The sequence below is a fragment of the Vanellus vanellus genome, assembly GCF_965231255.1.
Source record: "Vanellus vanellus genome assembly, chromosome: 2".
Lineage (NCBI taxonomy): Eukaryota > Metazoa > Chordata > Aves > Charadriiformes > Charadriidae > Vanellus > Vanellus vanellus.
In genome coordinates, this window is record NC_138906.1 from 27278666 (window position 1) to 27293730 (window position 15065).

At 42.6% G+C, this 15065-nt stretch overlaps 1 protein-coding gene across 1 annotated transcript in view; it reads right to left on the reverse strand.

Moving 5' to 3' along the window:
• The window catches only part of CALCR (calcitonin receptor), a gene marked incomplete at both ends in the record, with an annotated part of 174480 nt that overhangs the window by 14248 nt on the left and 145167 nt on the right, over positions 1-15065 (reverse strand). Inside the window, 4 exons of the mRNA XM_082480051.1 lie at positions 1187-1405; positions 4030-4096; positions 4199-4259; positions 10123-10276. Of these exons, the coding sequence (XP_082336177.1) occupies positions 1187-1405; positions 4030-4096; positions 4199-4259; positions 10123-10276 (501 nt within the window). The remainder of the gene's footprint in view (positions 1-1186; positions 1406-4029; positions 4097-4198; positions 4260-10122; positions 10277-15065) is intronic.

Consider the following 15065-nt stretch of genomic DNA (forward strand, 5'->3'; position numbering starts at 1 on the left):
AGGATTGTTAATGAAGAGAATTAACATTCTTTTTGTAATTCTCTGACAACCTCACAGGATTTGAAAGATGTTTTCAGAGTAAAACGATTATTCTAACAGTCTATCTTATCATAACTTGCAAAAATTGTAAGCAACCTGTCATCAGAAAACTTATTTGGAGATATTCCTTTATAGTCCTTTGAGACCGAAGAAGTGACAATACAGGTAAAACCAGAAGAAACAGACTCTCATTCCTTTTAAGCAGAACTGTAATGTAAGATGGCATACACTGCAAAAATAGACCCATAACTTCAGCTATTCTATGCGTGCAGTAGCATGCACATCCACAGTTTTGAAAGGATAAGAACGATAAACAGAAAATATAATCTAAGATGACAGGATGTATAGATTTTGGTAGCATTATTTATCACTTAATTTAAGGGAAAACCACCACTGATTTCTTAAGCTGTTTTCTAACTCCAGCATTAAAATACCTTCTGCATTTAGCTTCTGTATGAAAGGAAACAAGAAGTGGGTCACTGTACTCACCTATGTTGACCACTACTCATAAGTGTATTAGAAATCTGCCTTTCCTAGTCAATATAGTGCTGGATATATTACAGTCAGTAAACCAGATAACCAAGCATTTAAAGCCATTTAGGTTTGTTTGTTTGTTGTTTTTTTTACTGAATGATGCTGCAATTTCAAAGCATTTATGAAATAAAAATGTCAGTGTTATATTTTAATTTAAACTGCTTAATAATGGAATTTTAATGCCTAAAAGAAGCCTCATTGTCTCAGTCTTTTCTTCTGTGTGTTGGCATTCCCTCTGTACAACAGTTTGCATACATGGATAATTTTAGTATTAACCTCAGAACACCAGTTTCATAAATTTGAGCACTTCAACAGAAATCGTGCCTTGAACATGAGTCCTCCATAATCTCAGTTTTCTCTCTTTAGTTTAGAAATAGTGCCATCTGAGAATTTCTGCTACATTTTTCATTGTTTCCCCTCTCTTGTGGTTGTTCTTTACGCAGTGATGCTACTTGTGCCGAGGCAGATAATCCAATCATGTGAACGCAGTTGGAAAAGAACTGCAAACCCACGGTCACGCTCAGTTTCAGGGCAAAACAACTGGCAACAGCATCTTTGGCTAACTTAACAGCAAGCACCTCACCTAAGCTGAAGTTGCTACTATATAACATACCTGGTAATGCATTAATATATGCATGATGTAATCATATATTTCTCCGGCAAGTCGGTTTTCTGGTCTCCAGGGAATAATAACAAACTGAATTCCTAGTAAGGGCACTAGGATTAAAGTGGCTCTGACAGCTTTCATATACATGTTGGACTCAGCACGGTGGGTGTCTCTTAGCTTTGTCACCAAAACTCGGACAATGTTAAGCAAAAAGAAAAAATTGACCTGCAAAAGCAAAGCCATTATAGGTGAAATAGCATTCAAATTAAAGAGACATTCAAAATAGAAATACAGAACACATAAATGGCAGTAAAATGTAACTTTCTAGCTTTACCGTAGCTCATAACGGGCAGCTCGTTGGGAGTCAGGACTCGGAAAGCATCTTGAATGTCTTCAGAAAAGAGATGTTAAGCTGCTCTAAATGCTTCCCTTAGGAAGCCTGAATAGACGTTTCAGACAAGCAGGGATTAGTTCTAGGAAGTACTGGCTGTTTTGACACTGCTGTGGGAAAATTTAGGATTTCCAGGGAACAATTAATCTCATTTTTATGTATACTGTTTAAACAGGGTGGACGCATTGTCCCCTAGGAGTAACCACGTCTCTCTTCTGAGTCTGAAGGTCACCTAGGTATCTTGCTTCTGTCTGCACTGAAGATGTCTGCAGCCAGATGAGACAAACCCCAGCTTGTCCCTGGGCATATGGGACCTATGGGGGCACAAAATTTCTCTGAAGAATGTGGTCCAGCTTACATGGGTCAATACTTCAGGCTTGCGTATGAGCAAAGGGGAAGGTTTTTCTTGAGAAAAACCTGGGCCTTCACCCAAAACCAACCTCCACCAGACTGCATGGACCCAGTGGTACACATCCCACAGGTAAAAGTTAATGCATACTGGCTCAGGGCAGAAACGACAGAAACTTCAGAAAGTTTTGCCCCTGACCCTTATGGTCAGCTATGCCAAGTAGCTCAGCATCCCACTTCCTCAGTCATTTCTGGAAATCTGATTCCAGCTGTGGGTGCTCAGAATCCAGAAACCTGCTCTTGACCCCAGCTTCACAGAGAGCTCCTTGTGGGACGTGCTGAGAGCCTGCAGAGGAACAGGGAGGGCAGACCCGGGCTGATAATGAGCCCCGTGGGTATCCTGTGGACATCCTAGGTATCACAGACCTTCTCTCCCTCCATTGTGCCCAGATAACACTTTTCCACTGTTACAGTAATATCAAGCACCTATGCTTCAGAACTTCAATAGCCTTTTTTCAGATGATTTTTTTTTTTAAATAAGGATATAAGTTGCATAACTTAGATATTTTAAAAGCCCGAATTCCATTGATATATGAGAAATTTCAGTTGAATATTTCAGAACAATAAAACAGGAATCAGTAAGCTTTAGTAAAGAATTTCATCATTTCTTAACTACTGAGAGACCTTTCAACTGTTTTACATCTGTGCCCTAGTGGAAAAAAGGAATAATAAATTACTTCTGAAGTGCCATTCAACATTAAATCTAAACTTTATTCACCATCCTCCTCTGACTTCACTAACTCTGCTTAATCTTCATTTTTAGAATTTCTGGAAGTAACCGTAAAAAGCAGAAAAAAGACTTTACAAAGGTAAAAATCCTCAGCTCTTCTGAGTCGGTCTGTCACTGTGAGATTTTTGTAGCAAATCATGCGGGACATTCTGTAGACATTGACATCTTCATAAGAAAAATAAGACTGGAAATGGCATAAGCACAATCCAGAAATAACTGTTTTCAAAATAAGGCATTGTAAAAGATTGCTCTTTTTCCGTAAAGCACAGTCCCTCCTTTTTTCTGGGTGGCCAAGATCATAGAATCGCTGAGGTTGGAAGGGACCTTTAAGGTCAGATGTACAGACTTTGAGCATGGTGATAAAACTAAAGCTTGAATGGCCTCTCCTAGAAGTTAGTTGGCATTACAACAGCGGAAGCAATCAAAATTGCACCAGTAAACCCACAATAGATGTGATTCTATGGGAACCGCAGACTATATGGCAGGGAGGAACACGCTTCTTCACATTGCTGATGTGCAAGACTGCTTCTCAAGAATGGGTAGAAAGATTTTCAGGTTTTTCAGCTATTAGCTGAAGGGCGGCTTCTTTATTCAAAGGTGTTCCCAGTATTCACCGCCCTACTGTTTGATCTCTGAGGTAATTACTGCAGGTATGTCCATGCAGAGGTTTGCAAGCAAGAGGCAGCTCAAACGCTGAAAGTGCACCTTGGGCAACACACTGAAGTAAACTTGGGGATTGGGTCGAATAAAACCCTTTCTGCACCTTTCAGGAAGGTCAGCATTACCATGCCAAACAGCACCACTGGCATATAATATGCTATATGCATACACATTGCCAAGCTGCACTTTCAATCTCGTCCTCCTACTCAGACAGGCCAGTCCAGTCCCTGCCCTGGGCTAGTTTAGTTCCCTGCCTTGGGACCGTACCAGTTCAGTGACCAGTAAAACTCGTGCTGAACGACCGGCCTGCACTCAGCTCACCCCAGCTAAGGCAGAGCTAAACGCCTCATCAATGTCACATAAATGCAGTACATCATTGGTCACAAATAAGTTACAGTGGGAGAGAGTGACCACCCTGATTTCAAAAGCAGTTAGTTATTCTGTTTTCCTCAAAATCCAATTCTTTACCGGGACGTCCCTTTATGGGACTTGTTTTTGAAAAGCATTGAGACCCTGCCCTTGTAACACTGAGTAGAGAAAAACTCTAGCTACTTCTAAGTCTTGACCAAAATACTTAAAGTACAGAAATTTCTATTCTATACAGGTAAAAAGCATTTCTAAAATAACTATTGAACTGTTGATAGCAAATAATATTCTTACCAATAAAGCTGCCATTACAGGTCCATGAACAATATAGAGCAAGTGCGTGTCAACGCTCATCCAGCAGCTGGAGGAGAAATACACCATTAAAATTTATTATTAAGCCAAATAAAATGTGTTACACAGTTAAATAATGCTAAGTTCCTTCAAAAGCAGACATACTACTCACTTGTCATTGAAGTATTTGGCTCTTGCAACAGCATGAATAGATGCTGGCACCAAAGGGAACCCTGAAATGATTGAAGTTATAGATGAGTCTTGGTATTATTTTTTTTAGCTTGAATTTCATGTGTCACACACACAGTCTCTTGTCCACAAAACACACGTATGTGCAATCACAGCTTTCAGGAAAGAATTTCAATCCCATCGCACTCGGGGCCCTAGCATTACCTTGATGGTGAGATACAAAGGGGAATAATGTTCAAGGCAGGCCAAAAGGAGAAGCAAAGCCCGTGGGCCATGCTCTCCTGGGGCGTGACAAAGCGCTGCCAGGCATCCCTGCACTGCTGCGGCTTGTGCAGGAAAGGGTGTGAGCAGGCAGTGTGGGAAGGAGACAGGGATCAGCTGGTTCTCAGCAAAGTATTCCCTCGGGAAACCAGGGACACTTGTTAAAACCACGTAAATCACTGTTGAGCAAGACAGAGGCACACTAACTCGCATGCCAGGTTGTGGAGCAATAAACAACAGAGTGAGGAGTTGCTCTTTTGGAGCCTATGGCAAGAGAAAATGTTTGGAGCCATTTTTTTTTTTTTTTCAGGGGGGATGGGGATTTGGGATATCTCCTGCAGGTTCCCAGCCTCTGTGCAGCCAAGCCCATGTAACACAGCTTTATCACAGCAGGGAGTGGAGCTGTGGATACCATAAATCCTCATCTCCTGCTTTATCTGTGAAGCCTCAGGGGAGGCCACTGCTCTGACAGGGACCTGATGGGAGCAAATTTGCAGCAGGCCAAGGGCCCGGGAACATGCCATGCTTGACAAACTGGAAGCCTCAAACTCTTCTTTCCAGCCTGAAATTAAGAGTGATAATCTGGTCCGCTGCTGCCCATCTTCCTTCAGCTTGCTTGTATGTTGCATCCCTCTCCAATAGGTTAGAAATCTGGAATTGGGTAGTCCGCGCTATAATACTGACCCCGGTTTGTACAACCCTGCCCATACAGAGAGCTGGACAGTGGGGAGATGGCCTACTGCCTTGTCTGTCCTGTACAGAGAGCTTTGTGAACACCTTTGGTGTAACCATTGCCTGTTGTCTATAAACCATGGAGGTTTCTTCTGAGTTTTGGATATTCTATAATTATGAATAAAAATGTCCTGCTGATACCGCAATTAGTCATGTTTTTTCTTTGGATGTTAGCGATTTCAGAAACCCTTTTAGAAGGGACAGAGATTCCTGAGCCAAATTCTGGGGAAGTCTTGCCTCAGAGCACAGACCAGCCGATGCTGGAGTGAGAATAAGGTCAAACAAGTATGTAAATACGACACTGATGTCTCCAGGTATTTTTAAGCAACAGTGACTTACTCTACTGCCAAAAAAAGTTCTTACTGCAGTTTACCTTGGGAGTACAATGCAGCTGTGGGAGAACAAACCAGATTGCCGCATTCTTTATACATCGTTAGAAAACTATTACTTGGCCTCTGGCTGAAGAATGCCTTTTTTTTTTGGGTGATGATACATGGTAGAACAACAAAAAGATCAGAACAGAAAGAAAGCAGCTTCCATCCTCAGGGTGATCTTATGGGATTGACAGCTTGAGAAAATCGATTTGGAAATTGAGCAAGTCTGGGCCAATTTTGTTAACAGATTGAAGAGCAATTTTTTAGGGGCCTTTCTGTAACAGCAAAAAGTCTTCATCTGAAAGCTCCGGCCTGGAGTATTGCGAGTAGAGCGCTCCACATGATGCCAACAGATCTTTTTTTCTTCTGCTAAATGCATTAGCCTAGAATATTTGGCTCAACAAACTCACAAGCAAATCTTAAGAATGCAACGGAAAGTTTTCATTAGTTAGTTACAGGGTAAGAAGCTCATGACTGTCTACAGCTCCAATTTCCAGCTGCAGGCTGGATGAGCTCTTCTAGGGCTAGACGTTGCTCCTCTCTTGTAAAGGGCCAAAAGGCAGAGAGTCAATGAGAAGCAGAGCACTAAAGTGGCCTGTTGGGTCTTGGTGGCACAACATGCATCGCTCCAGGGGTCCCACCTACATGTGGTAAGCAGTGAGCAACGTAGAAAAGGTCTCTCACCACAGCCATCCCAGGAAAAGGTATGACATATCCATTTAGGTCATGCCAGGTCCTTTATGGCACAAACTGGCAACTATGCTTAATTGTATTTCCAGTTGAATTTGGAAGGCAATCTGTTTCAGCACTGTCCAAATAAATAATACCTTTTTCACTTTTATGTGGATGGAACTGCCTGAAGCAGTCAGACATGTGCATGAAGGTACATATTTGATACTGTTTTCTTGCCCTGCATAAGGGTAATTTCCTGACCCAGTGAAACAATAACAAATGAAATATCACATTCCCAGCAGTAGTTCCCAGAGTAGGGATCACCTGAATTCATCAGCCTTGAAATCATAGAATGGTTTATGTTGGAAGGGACCTTAAAGATCATCTAGTTCCAACCCCCCTGCCACAGACAGGGACACCTACTGCTAGACCAGGTTACTCAAAGTCCCATCCAACCTGGCCTTGAACACTTCCAGGGATGGAACCTCCACAACTTCTCTGGGCAACCTGTTCCAGTGCCTCACCACCACCATAGTGAAAAATTTCTTCCTGAAATGTAATCTAAATCTCCCCTCTTTCAGTTTAAAGCTATTATCCCTCATCCTATCACTACATGCCCTTGTAAAAGGTCCCTCTCCATCTTTCCTGTAAGCCCCCTTTAGGTACTAGAAAGCTGCTATAAGGTCTTCCCAGAGCCTTCTCTTCTCCAGGCTGAACAGCCCCAACTCTCTCAGGCTGTCCTCATAGGAGAGGTGCTCCAGCCCTCTGATCATCTTCACGGCCCTCCTCTGGACCTGCTCCGACAGGTCCATGTCCTTCTTATGTTGGGGGCCCCAGAGCTGGATGCAGTACTCCAGGCGGGGTCTTATAAGAGCAGAGCAGAGGAGCAGAATCATCTCCCTCAACCTGCTGGCCACGCTGCTTTTGATGCAGCCCAGGATCTGGCTGGCTTTCTGGGTTGCAAGGGCACATTGCCAGCTCACGTTCAGCTTCTCATCAACTGACACCCCCAAGTCCTTCTCCTCAGGGTGGCTCTTGATCCATTCTCCACTGAGCCTGTATTTGTGCATGGGATTGCCCTGATTACACTTGGCTTTGTTAAACTTCATGTGGTTCACATGGACGCACTTCTCAAGCCTGTCCAGGTCCCTCTGGATGGCATCCCTTCCCTACATTGTGTCAACTGCTCCACACAGTTGTGTCGACAGTAAACTTGCTGAAGGTGCATTCTATCCTATTGCCTATATTGCCAACAAAGATGTTAAAAAGCAATGGTCCCAGTACCGACCCCTGAGGAACGCCACTTGTCACTGGTCTCTACTTGGACATCGAGCCGTTGACCACAGTTCTTTGGCTGTGACCACCCAGCCAATTCCTCGCCCACCGAGTGGTCCATCCATCAAATCCATGTCAAGAAATACATCTGTCCATTTCAGATTCGATTCAATCATCTCAAACCTTTTCCAGAAGTGTTTTATATTTGCTCAGATTTTTAGTTTTCTTATAAAGCTATTTTACAAATGTCATCAGTGATTTTTCCAAATAAAATAATCTAGATCTTCTTGCACAGGGACTAGTTATAACAATGAATAATGAGTATATTCGTCTTGTGTTGTACATTTACCTTGATCTTTTGAATTGCAATTCAGAGCACAACCTGCTCTGGTTGCTCTGCGTTGCCTTGCAGAGAAATGTATCTCTCTCCATTGATTAACATAGCTGTATGTTTAAAGAGACTGTGTGACTACTGCTTCTGGAATCAGTGGAATTACACTGATTTACGCAAACTTAAGGGGTGGCCATATAGTCCTAAATATATCATTTTGCTATTAATGATTTCTACCTTAGTTAGGAAATGCTAATGATTACTTTTTTGTGGAAGTATTCATCTAGTTTCATTAAAAAGGCTGCAGACTTCATAGTCAAAGAGTTGTGTCCATTTTTACTAACGTTTCCCTTCTCAAAACATCACCTTATTGTCACAGTCACCACCCTATTTATTTTTGGGCAGTGCTGCAGATACTGATGAGCATCTCATCTAATAACTTCACTGAATTACCCACCATGATGCCAGTGCTGTTCTCAGCAATATTACAGCTAGCTCATAAGCTTTCACTGCAGGCTACCTGTCCCAGTTACATTAAATTGCACTGCCTAAATTGAATGTCACCTGAAATAAATACGTTCATGACAATTTTCCTCCTGCATAATTGGATACGGAATGACACAATTTTGGGAAGGCTTATGCTGCAAAACGTGAAAATGGCAAGGAAACATTTAAAATGGCTCTTCACATAGGGCTACCGCTTCAAAACCAGAGGCCTATCAGACTTTGTACATTCAAACATTCTGAATTATGAAAACTTTGTGATAGCATGGTTGCTTGCTGCAAGAGGGTTCAGCTATTCGGACTGACAGACAGTCCAGAAACCTTGACTCAATTCAGGGTTCTTCAGGAAGGTTGTATTCATGTAAAAGTTGATGACATTCCGCACACTTTAATTCCAAGAGCACGGCAAGTTCCTGTCTTCTCAGAAAAGATACCATTCTCATAAGAAAAAAGAGTGCATGATGGCATTCTCATTTAAAAAAAAAAAAAAAAGAAAAAAGAAGATGAGGTCTTACATGCCTGGAAACTGTTACCTGGTACTACAATCCATATAAACTATAAATCATATTAATTTTCTAGGTATCTAACATAGGTATCCAGAGAGCACTAAGTCTTATACCATAAGAGGAAAGTAAGTTAACAGGCTCTTAAATTAAAATCCAAATAGGTTAAGAACAACTTTCCACTTTGCTGTTACTGCCTGTAGAGGACCTGATATTGGATGTCTACCTAGTGGTTGAAGCCAGAGTCTTAAAGCTCTTCAGAACATTCAGAACTGGGTCATTTTTCTCCAATCTAATTCAGTGCTAATTTTTCTCTCATTAAGCAGTAGAGGTACTTTTCATTTTCCTGCTGTAAATGAAATAATGTTGATCAAGTATAACATCTCCAAAGAGGATGGAAAATATAAATTCTATCTACCTGCTTCAGTCCGGGATTGCAAGAGATGAATGCAAGTGAACATCCCTCAGTGCAGATAAACGTGCACCATTTGCAGCTTATCTGCACCAATGGTTTCAAAATATGCGGGGTGGCTCACCAGAAACTGGAATGATACCAGAGATTCATGGTTTCCAAACTGGGAAAAAGCTCTTGATAATGATTTTCTGTCAACACTGATGTGGACTGGATTTACAACAGTGATTTAAATGTGAAAGAGACTGCACTCCACTGTCACATATTGGTTGCATTTATCTCATCCCCAAGACCAGAGCAATTAGCTACTCCTGTGTAGGTAAAATAGTATCTTCTCCTTTAAAACAACATCTGCAAAAGTATATCTGATACCGGATTCTGTTCCAGAGAAATTCTGGCTCTTCTTCCTACGTGCTTTGTTTTTTCAGTTTGGGAAACATAGATACCGATTTTCCTCCTTTTCATTCCAGAATAAATATACTTTTATAGGTACTGTCACAGATTAATATTTTTGCATATAAAGTGACAAAAATAGACAAGTTTTGTTCAGATGAGAGATGCGCTTGTATAGACATCTATTTCTCTCTCAAAGCTTTGCTTAACAAAACTTAAGCAATTTTTTCAGCAAATCCTAAGATGCAGCAAATAATGGATACTGACTCCTGCTGATTTTTGTAAGTCTCTAGGCCCATCAAAATAAATGCACTCAAATTTAGGATCCAAGAACTTAATCTTAAGCTGCGATCTAGCAGTATAAATACAGCAATTCAGGTGTACAAGCGCTAGAAGAATTCAAACATCTGAAAGAGTTGACCATCTTGCTACAAATGATAACATACATACCCCAGCCCAGGAGGTAATACCAGTGCAAACGCTGCTCTTCAGCAAACACTGCCACCACAATCAATGTGTGAAGATAAATGCCTTCGCAGAGCATCCAGAAGTAGTTGCAGCCCAACATGTACTGGTGAAAGAATTGCAGCACTTTGCAGCTTACCTGTTAGACAAATGAGATAACGTCAGACAGCTGACCAGCATTTTGCATTTAAGCAGGCAAAGACAAATGGTACTTGTAGGCTATAAGAAAGCCAAGGGGAACAAAAATCCTCAGCTCCTGCTGGGTTTGTTCAGCACCTATCGGTGACAGGGATTTTAAACCTTTATAAATGAGATGAATGGAACAAACAGCCCCTACAAAACAATAAAAAATATATGGTAACGGCACTCCAAAAAGTACCACATAGCAAGAAATCCCTTTTCAAAATCTGATGTTTTTTAGAACTGAAACAAGCAACTTGTTTAGAGGTACAAGAAAGGCTGTGAAGAAGACAGTAACTTAGAGCTCCAGTCGCAGTGATTTCTTTACTTTTGATAAAACTTTTCTAAGGTTTGTTCAGCTCTCCAGTCTCAGCTGGAGTCGCTCACTCTTCAAACTGCACCCAGCTCTGAACGCATTCCTTCAGAAAGGGCAAGTGCTGTTGGCAGTGGAGATTTTTCTGGTAGGGCACCGGGGGTATTGGCTTCACCTCTTTGCGAGAAGACAGCTTTACTTTATTTTGTCCAAATAACAAAGCGACACATGGAGCTAGATGGAGCCAGTGAAGTTGGGAAGTGGCTCCCACCTGTGGTTCAGATGGGGTTGCAGACATAGACCTTGACAAGACACTGTGGCTTTGAGACACTGGGAAGCGATGGGAAGTGATGGTGAAGGGAAGCATGTCTTGTCCACTACCAGAGAGACAGCCAGTGCCGGACAATGCTGTTCCTCTTCTGAGAGGATCTCATGTCCATCTGCCTCCTCAGAGAGTGCAATGAGGTCTTCCACGTGGGCTCCCATGCCACCAGCACCCAGAAGGGCCAGGAGTGGAAGGGGGTTGCTGTGCCAGCAGACACCCACGTGCTACTCAGAAATCCAAGGTCACAGCAGTGATGGCAAAGTGACAGTCATCATCTGTGGCCATAGGAAAATACTCCTTCCCCATAACTTCTGCAGAAGTTTTCCAAGCTGACTACCTGGGCTGTAAGAGATGTCTTTAGGATTTACTTGTCTCTTTAAAGCCACGTTTTGGCAGTTCAACAGGTAGAGGACTGCACGTTCTGCCTCCATCTGGGGCACTCAGACTGCCCCTCTGGACCAGAAAAGCTTGTTAGCTATCCAGTGCGCCACCTTCTGTGGCCAAAAAACATTCCCAAAGCAATTGTCCAAACATGTACGTTTAGTTCTGTTTCAATATTTGCAGTGCAGCTCGGTGCTCAAGAAAATATGGGATTATTGATAGGTTAGGATATAGGATTCCAACGGGATTAACTTGAAGGACTTTTTTCTTTTTTCGCAATTCATTTTTTCTGCTCCCCTCTCTGGGCAGAGCAGAGAGTCACATCTTTCCTCCGTACCGCAACCGAACAGTTCTTACAAAGTATGCTGAAAAAGGGTTGTATAGTGGTTTGAAAAGGTTAAAAAAAAAAAAAAAAGAAAGAAAAAGGAAGAAGAAGTATTTGCTCCTTTTTCTGTTGACAGATGTGTTCATTAAGGTTCTTAAATCTTCCTTGGACTGTTTTTCACAGGCCTGGGTCAATATGTTTCTTGCCTTGTTCCCTTGCCTGTGCTGGATGCAGCCTCCCAGCCGGCGGCTGGCCTTTCTCCATTCTCCCCTTATCGATCGCCCGTCCCCGCGAGGGCTGCCTTGACTGACAGGAGCTTCCCAAAGGCTGCACACACATTCAGGTGGCACCCTCCCTGACATCAGCCAGCTAGCCTGGCCTCTAAAAAAGTCAGCAAACTTTCTGAGGCATCACAGCGGTGTTTCCAGACAAGTTTGATAAAATTCACCGCATCCCAGGTTTGGACCGGGCCAGCCCCACGCTCGCCTGTGGGGATCTCCTCAGAGGAGCTGCGGGTCAGGGGGTCGGCCCGAGAGCTCGAAGCATTGTTTCCCCGATGGCTCTGGCAGGAGCAACTCAGGGTACCTGCATGATGCGCACAGTCTGGTCCTGCTCCTGCCCAGTGCCAGAGTCCCACAGTTTCCATCCTCCAGCCACTGGGGCTCTGGGAATGGTCTCACACTGCAGCCTGGCAGCTGGAGGGGAGGAGAGAACGGCTGCCGAGTTCTGCAACAAAATCCACGGTAGGTCCTCAAACCTGTCATTTTAACTTAATTCTTTCACCACTTCATATCACTGAACTGAAAGGGAGACAACTGCAGAGCATCCTTGCCTCTCTTTGCCAGTTGCTTGCGCTATTCACCGGCGCTCTGAGCAGAGACTGACCGAATACACCTTCCATTTGAACTAAGTCAGTTTTTGCTGGAAATTTTATCTGTGGCTCAAACAAATGCACACACAGAAAGCACACTGCTTGAGAATTACACACCTAAACTTCATTTACTGCATTTCCTCAACATTTCTTTCTTTCCTTTACTCTCCATGTGAACTTGTGGCTTTAAAAATGAAATCATAAACCTATCTTTTAGAGTAATCTCCATACAGAGAGCTCATGACCCTTTTAAGGAATTTAATCTCTTTCTATGCAGTAAGTTAAAGAAATAATAATACCATTGGCAAAGCGCAAAGGATGGGTGTGATTAGTACTTTGATCCATATCACATTAATTTGAGAATGAATTTGAAATAGTTAGCATAAAGAGTTTAAGCGCAACAATGCATCGAGATGAATTATGTTAAATTCATACGATCTATCTATAGGAAAAATCAGTCTTTGCTTTCGATAAGCTAACAAATGCAGCACTTTTCACCTGTGGTTAAGTGATGTAGTGGGAGTATTTTCCAACAATAGAGTGGTTTTTTGTAAGTCAGAGCAGGTAAAAGAGAAAAAACTGTTCCTGATGAGAACTGGATTCATGAACAGTACAAATAAAACACGACAAATGTAACCAACATCTCAGTGTACATTAGTCTTCGCTGGGAAAATTGCAGAACTACTAAGTTTCATGAAGTGTTTATTCTTATAGAAACAAGTGAAATAAAACTGCAAGATGATACACAAGCAAATCTTCCACCACTTCCATACTTGATAACTGATTGTTAGCTTCGAGATAAAAAACATGTCTAGGGGTTTTGTCTACTGCTAAAGTCAAATATGTTTTGTTGCAAGTTCTTTGGGGCAGAGGGTCTGTCCTTGTTCTGTCTTGTACCATGTGCAGCACAGCCAAATCCAAGACTCAAAGGATTATCAGAGCACCTTCACATGATGAAGGAGAGTGAAATGTTGTGAGTTCTCAGTCTACGGGTATGCAGGTGACTGAAGCTAGTGCGTTTTAATTCATGAACAGGGCAGGCTGAGAGGCAATAGCTGGTTCTTACTAGTGCAGCCCCGCAACGCCGCTGCTCAGGCTGGCGTGCCTGTCTCCTAAACAAAGGAATAAACAAAATGCTCCTCCTTTTGAGAGCCTGGAGACAGACAGCATTGCACTGCACGGGCTGGTGGCTATGTAGCAAGGGACAGTGTGATACAATTACCAGGAAAGCCCCCAAAGCCAGGTAAGCGTCTAAGAAAGCAGGTCCTTTGTGGCTCTGGGAGGATGGCCAAGAATGAACCCTTTTTTGGCAGAATACAGCCTGGCAAGAAACTCGATCTGTGAGGAAGGAGGCCGCCTCCTGCTACTTGTTCTCACTGCACAGATGAGCACAAAAGCTGAGGAAAGTTCTTTACAGATCTGCAGGAAAGCACCCGAGAAAAAAGCCTCCTTTATTGTTAATTTTCCTTCCTCATGAAAGCAACCTGCAATGGCCTTTAAATTCTGGCTGACTGCTCAGGGGCAAAAGGGGTCAATAGGAATACTGTCAGTCATATTCTGTCTTGCAAATCTTGCTAGGAGTCACGTAACTCATGTGAACACTTCAGCTGTGATATGTAATGAAAGCACTTCAAAAGGACGCTGGAATCATTTCACAGAGAAGAAATAAAATAATTTATTCTCCTTTTACAAGAAGGAGGTAGAACTGGTGTCTATGACGTTTTGCAAGATATATTGGCGTATTATAAATACTGTTAATGTTCCAGTCCTGTCACAGGAGTCTCAAAGGTCCATCTGCCTACACAGGACCCTGCAATTGTTCAGTAATGTAATTGACATGCCACTCTCCTCGGCTAATCCCGCAGCCCCCCATCACATGTATTTGTCATTTCTCTGTTAAGGTTCTCCTTGGTTGTCGGTTAATGACTTATGGACAGAACGCTGCAGTATTAATTACCATCACCAACCATTAGGGCAAATCAGACCAAAACACTCAAACTACATGAAACCCATGAGACTATCTTCAACAATAATAACAAAATGTAACGTGAAATAAACTGCTAATTGTTTTTTAAGCAGGTCTTCCTTGTAATTCAGCCAGAGTAAAAGGACTGACTCAGTTTTGGCATAGGAAAGTTGTACAGATTCCTGTGTGTCCTTGTTCCTGCGATGCTTTCCTGCGCAAAGGGACTCTGGTCGGCCAGTTAGGAAGTGTGTGTTTTACACCAGTCCTTGCCAACTTCCCGGGAGCCTGCCCTATGGAAAGCGAGGGTGGGATAGCCCCTTGGTGTGCACAACACAACCTCTCGTTTCAAATGCTCACTATCCATTGAAATGCCCCTGACTGACATTTCAAATAAAGTGTTAAGAATAGGCCAACCAAGGTTATGGATTTTGAACCAAGCCAGCTATACGGGCCATCACTACAGTTGTGCACTTCTTTTTTTTTAAAGGGAAATAAACATATTTGACCTTATTAGTCTGGTTCCTCTGCACCTCTGTGAACCTCCCCAGTGCACAGCAAAGAAGGACC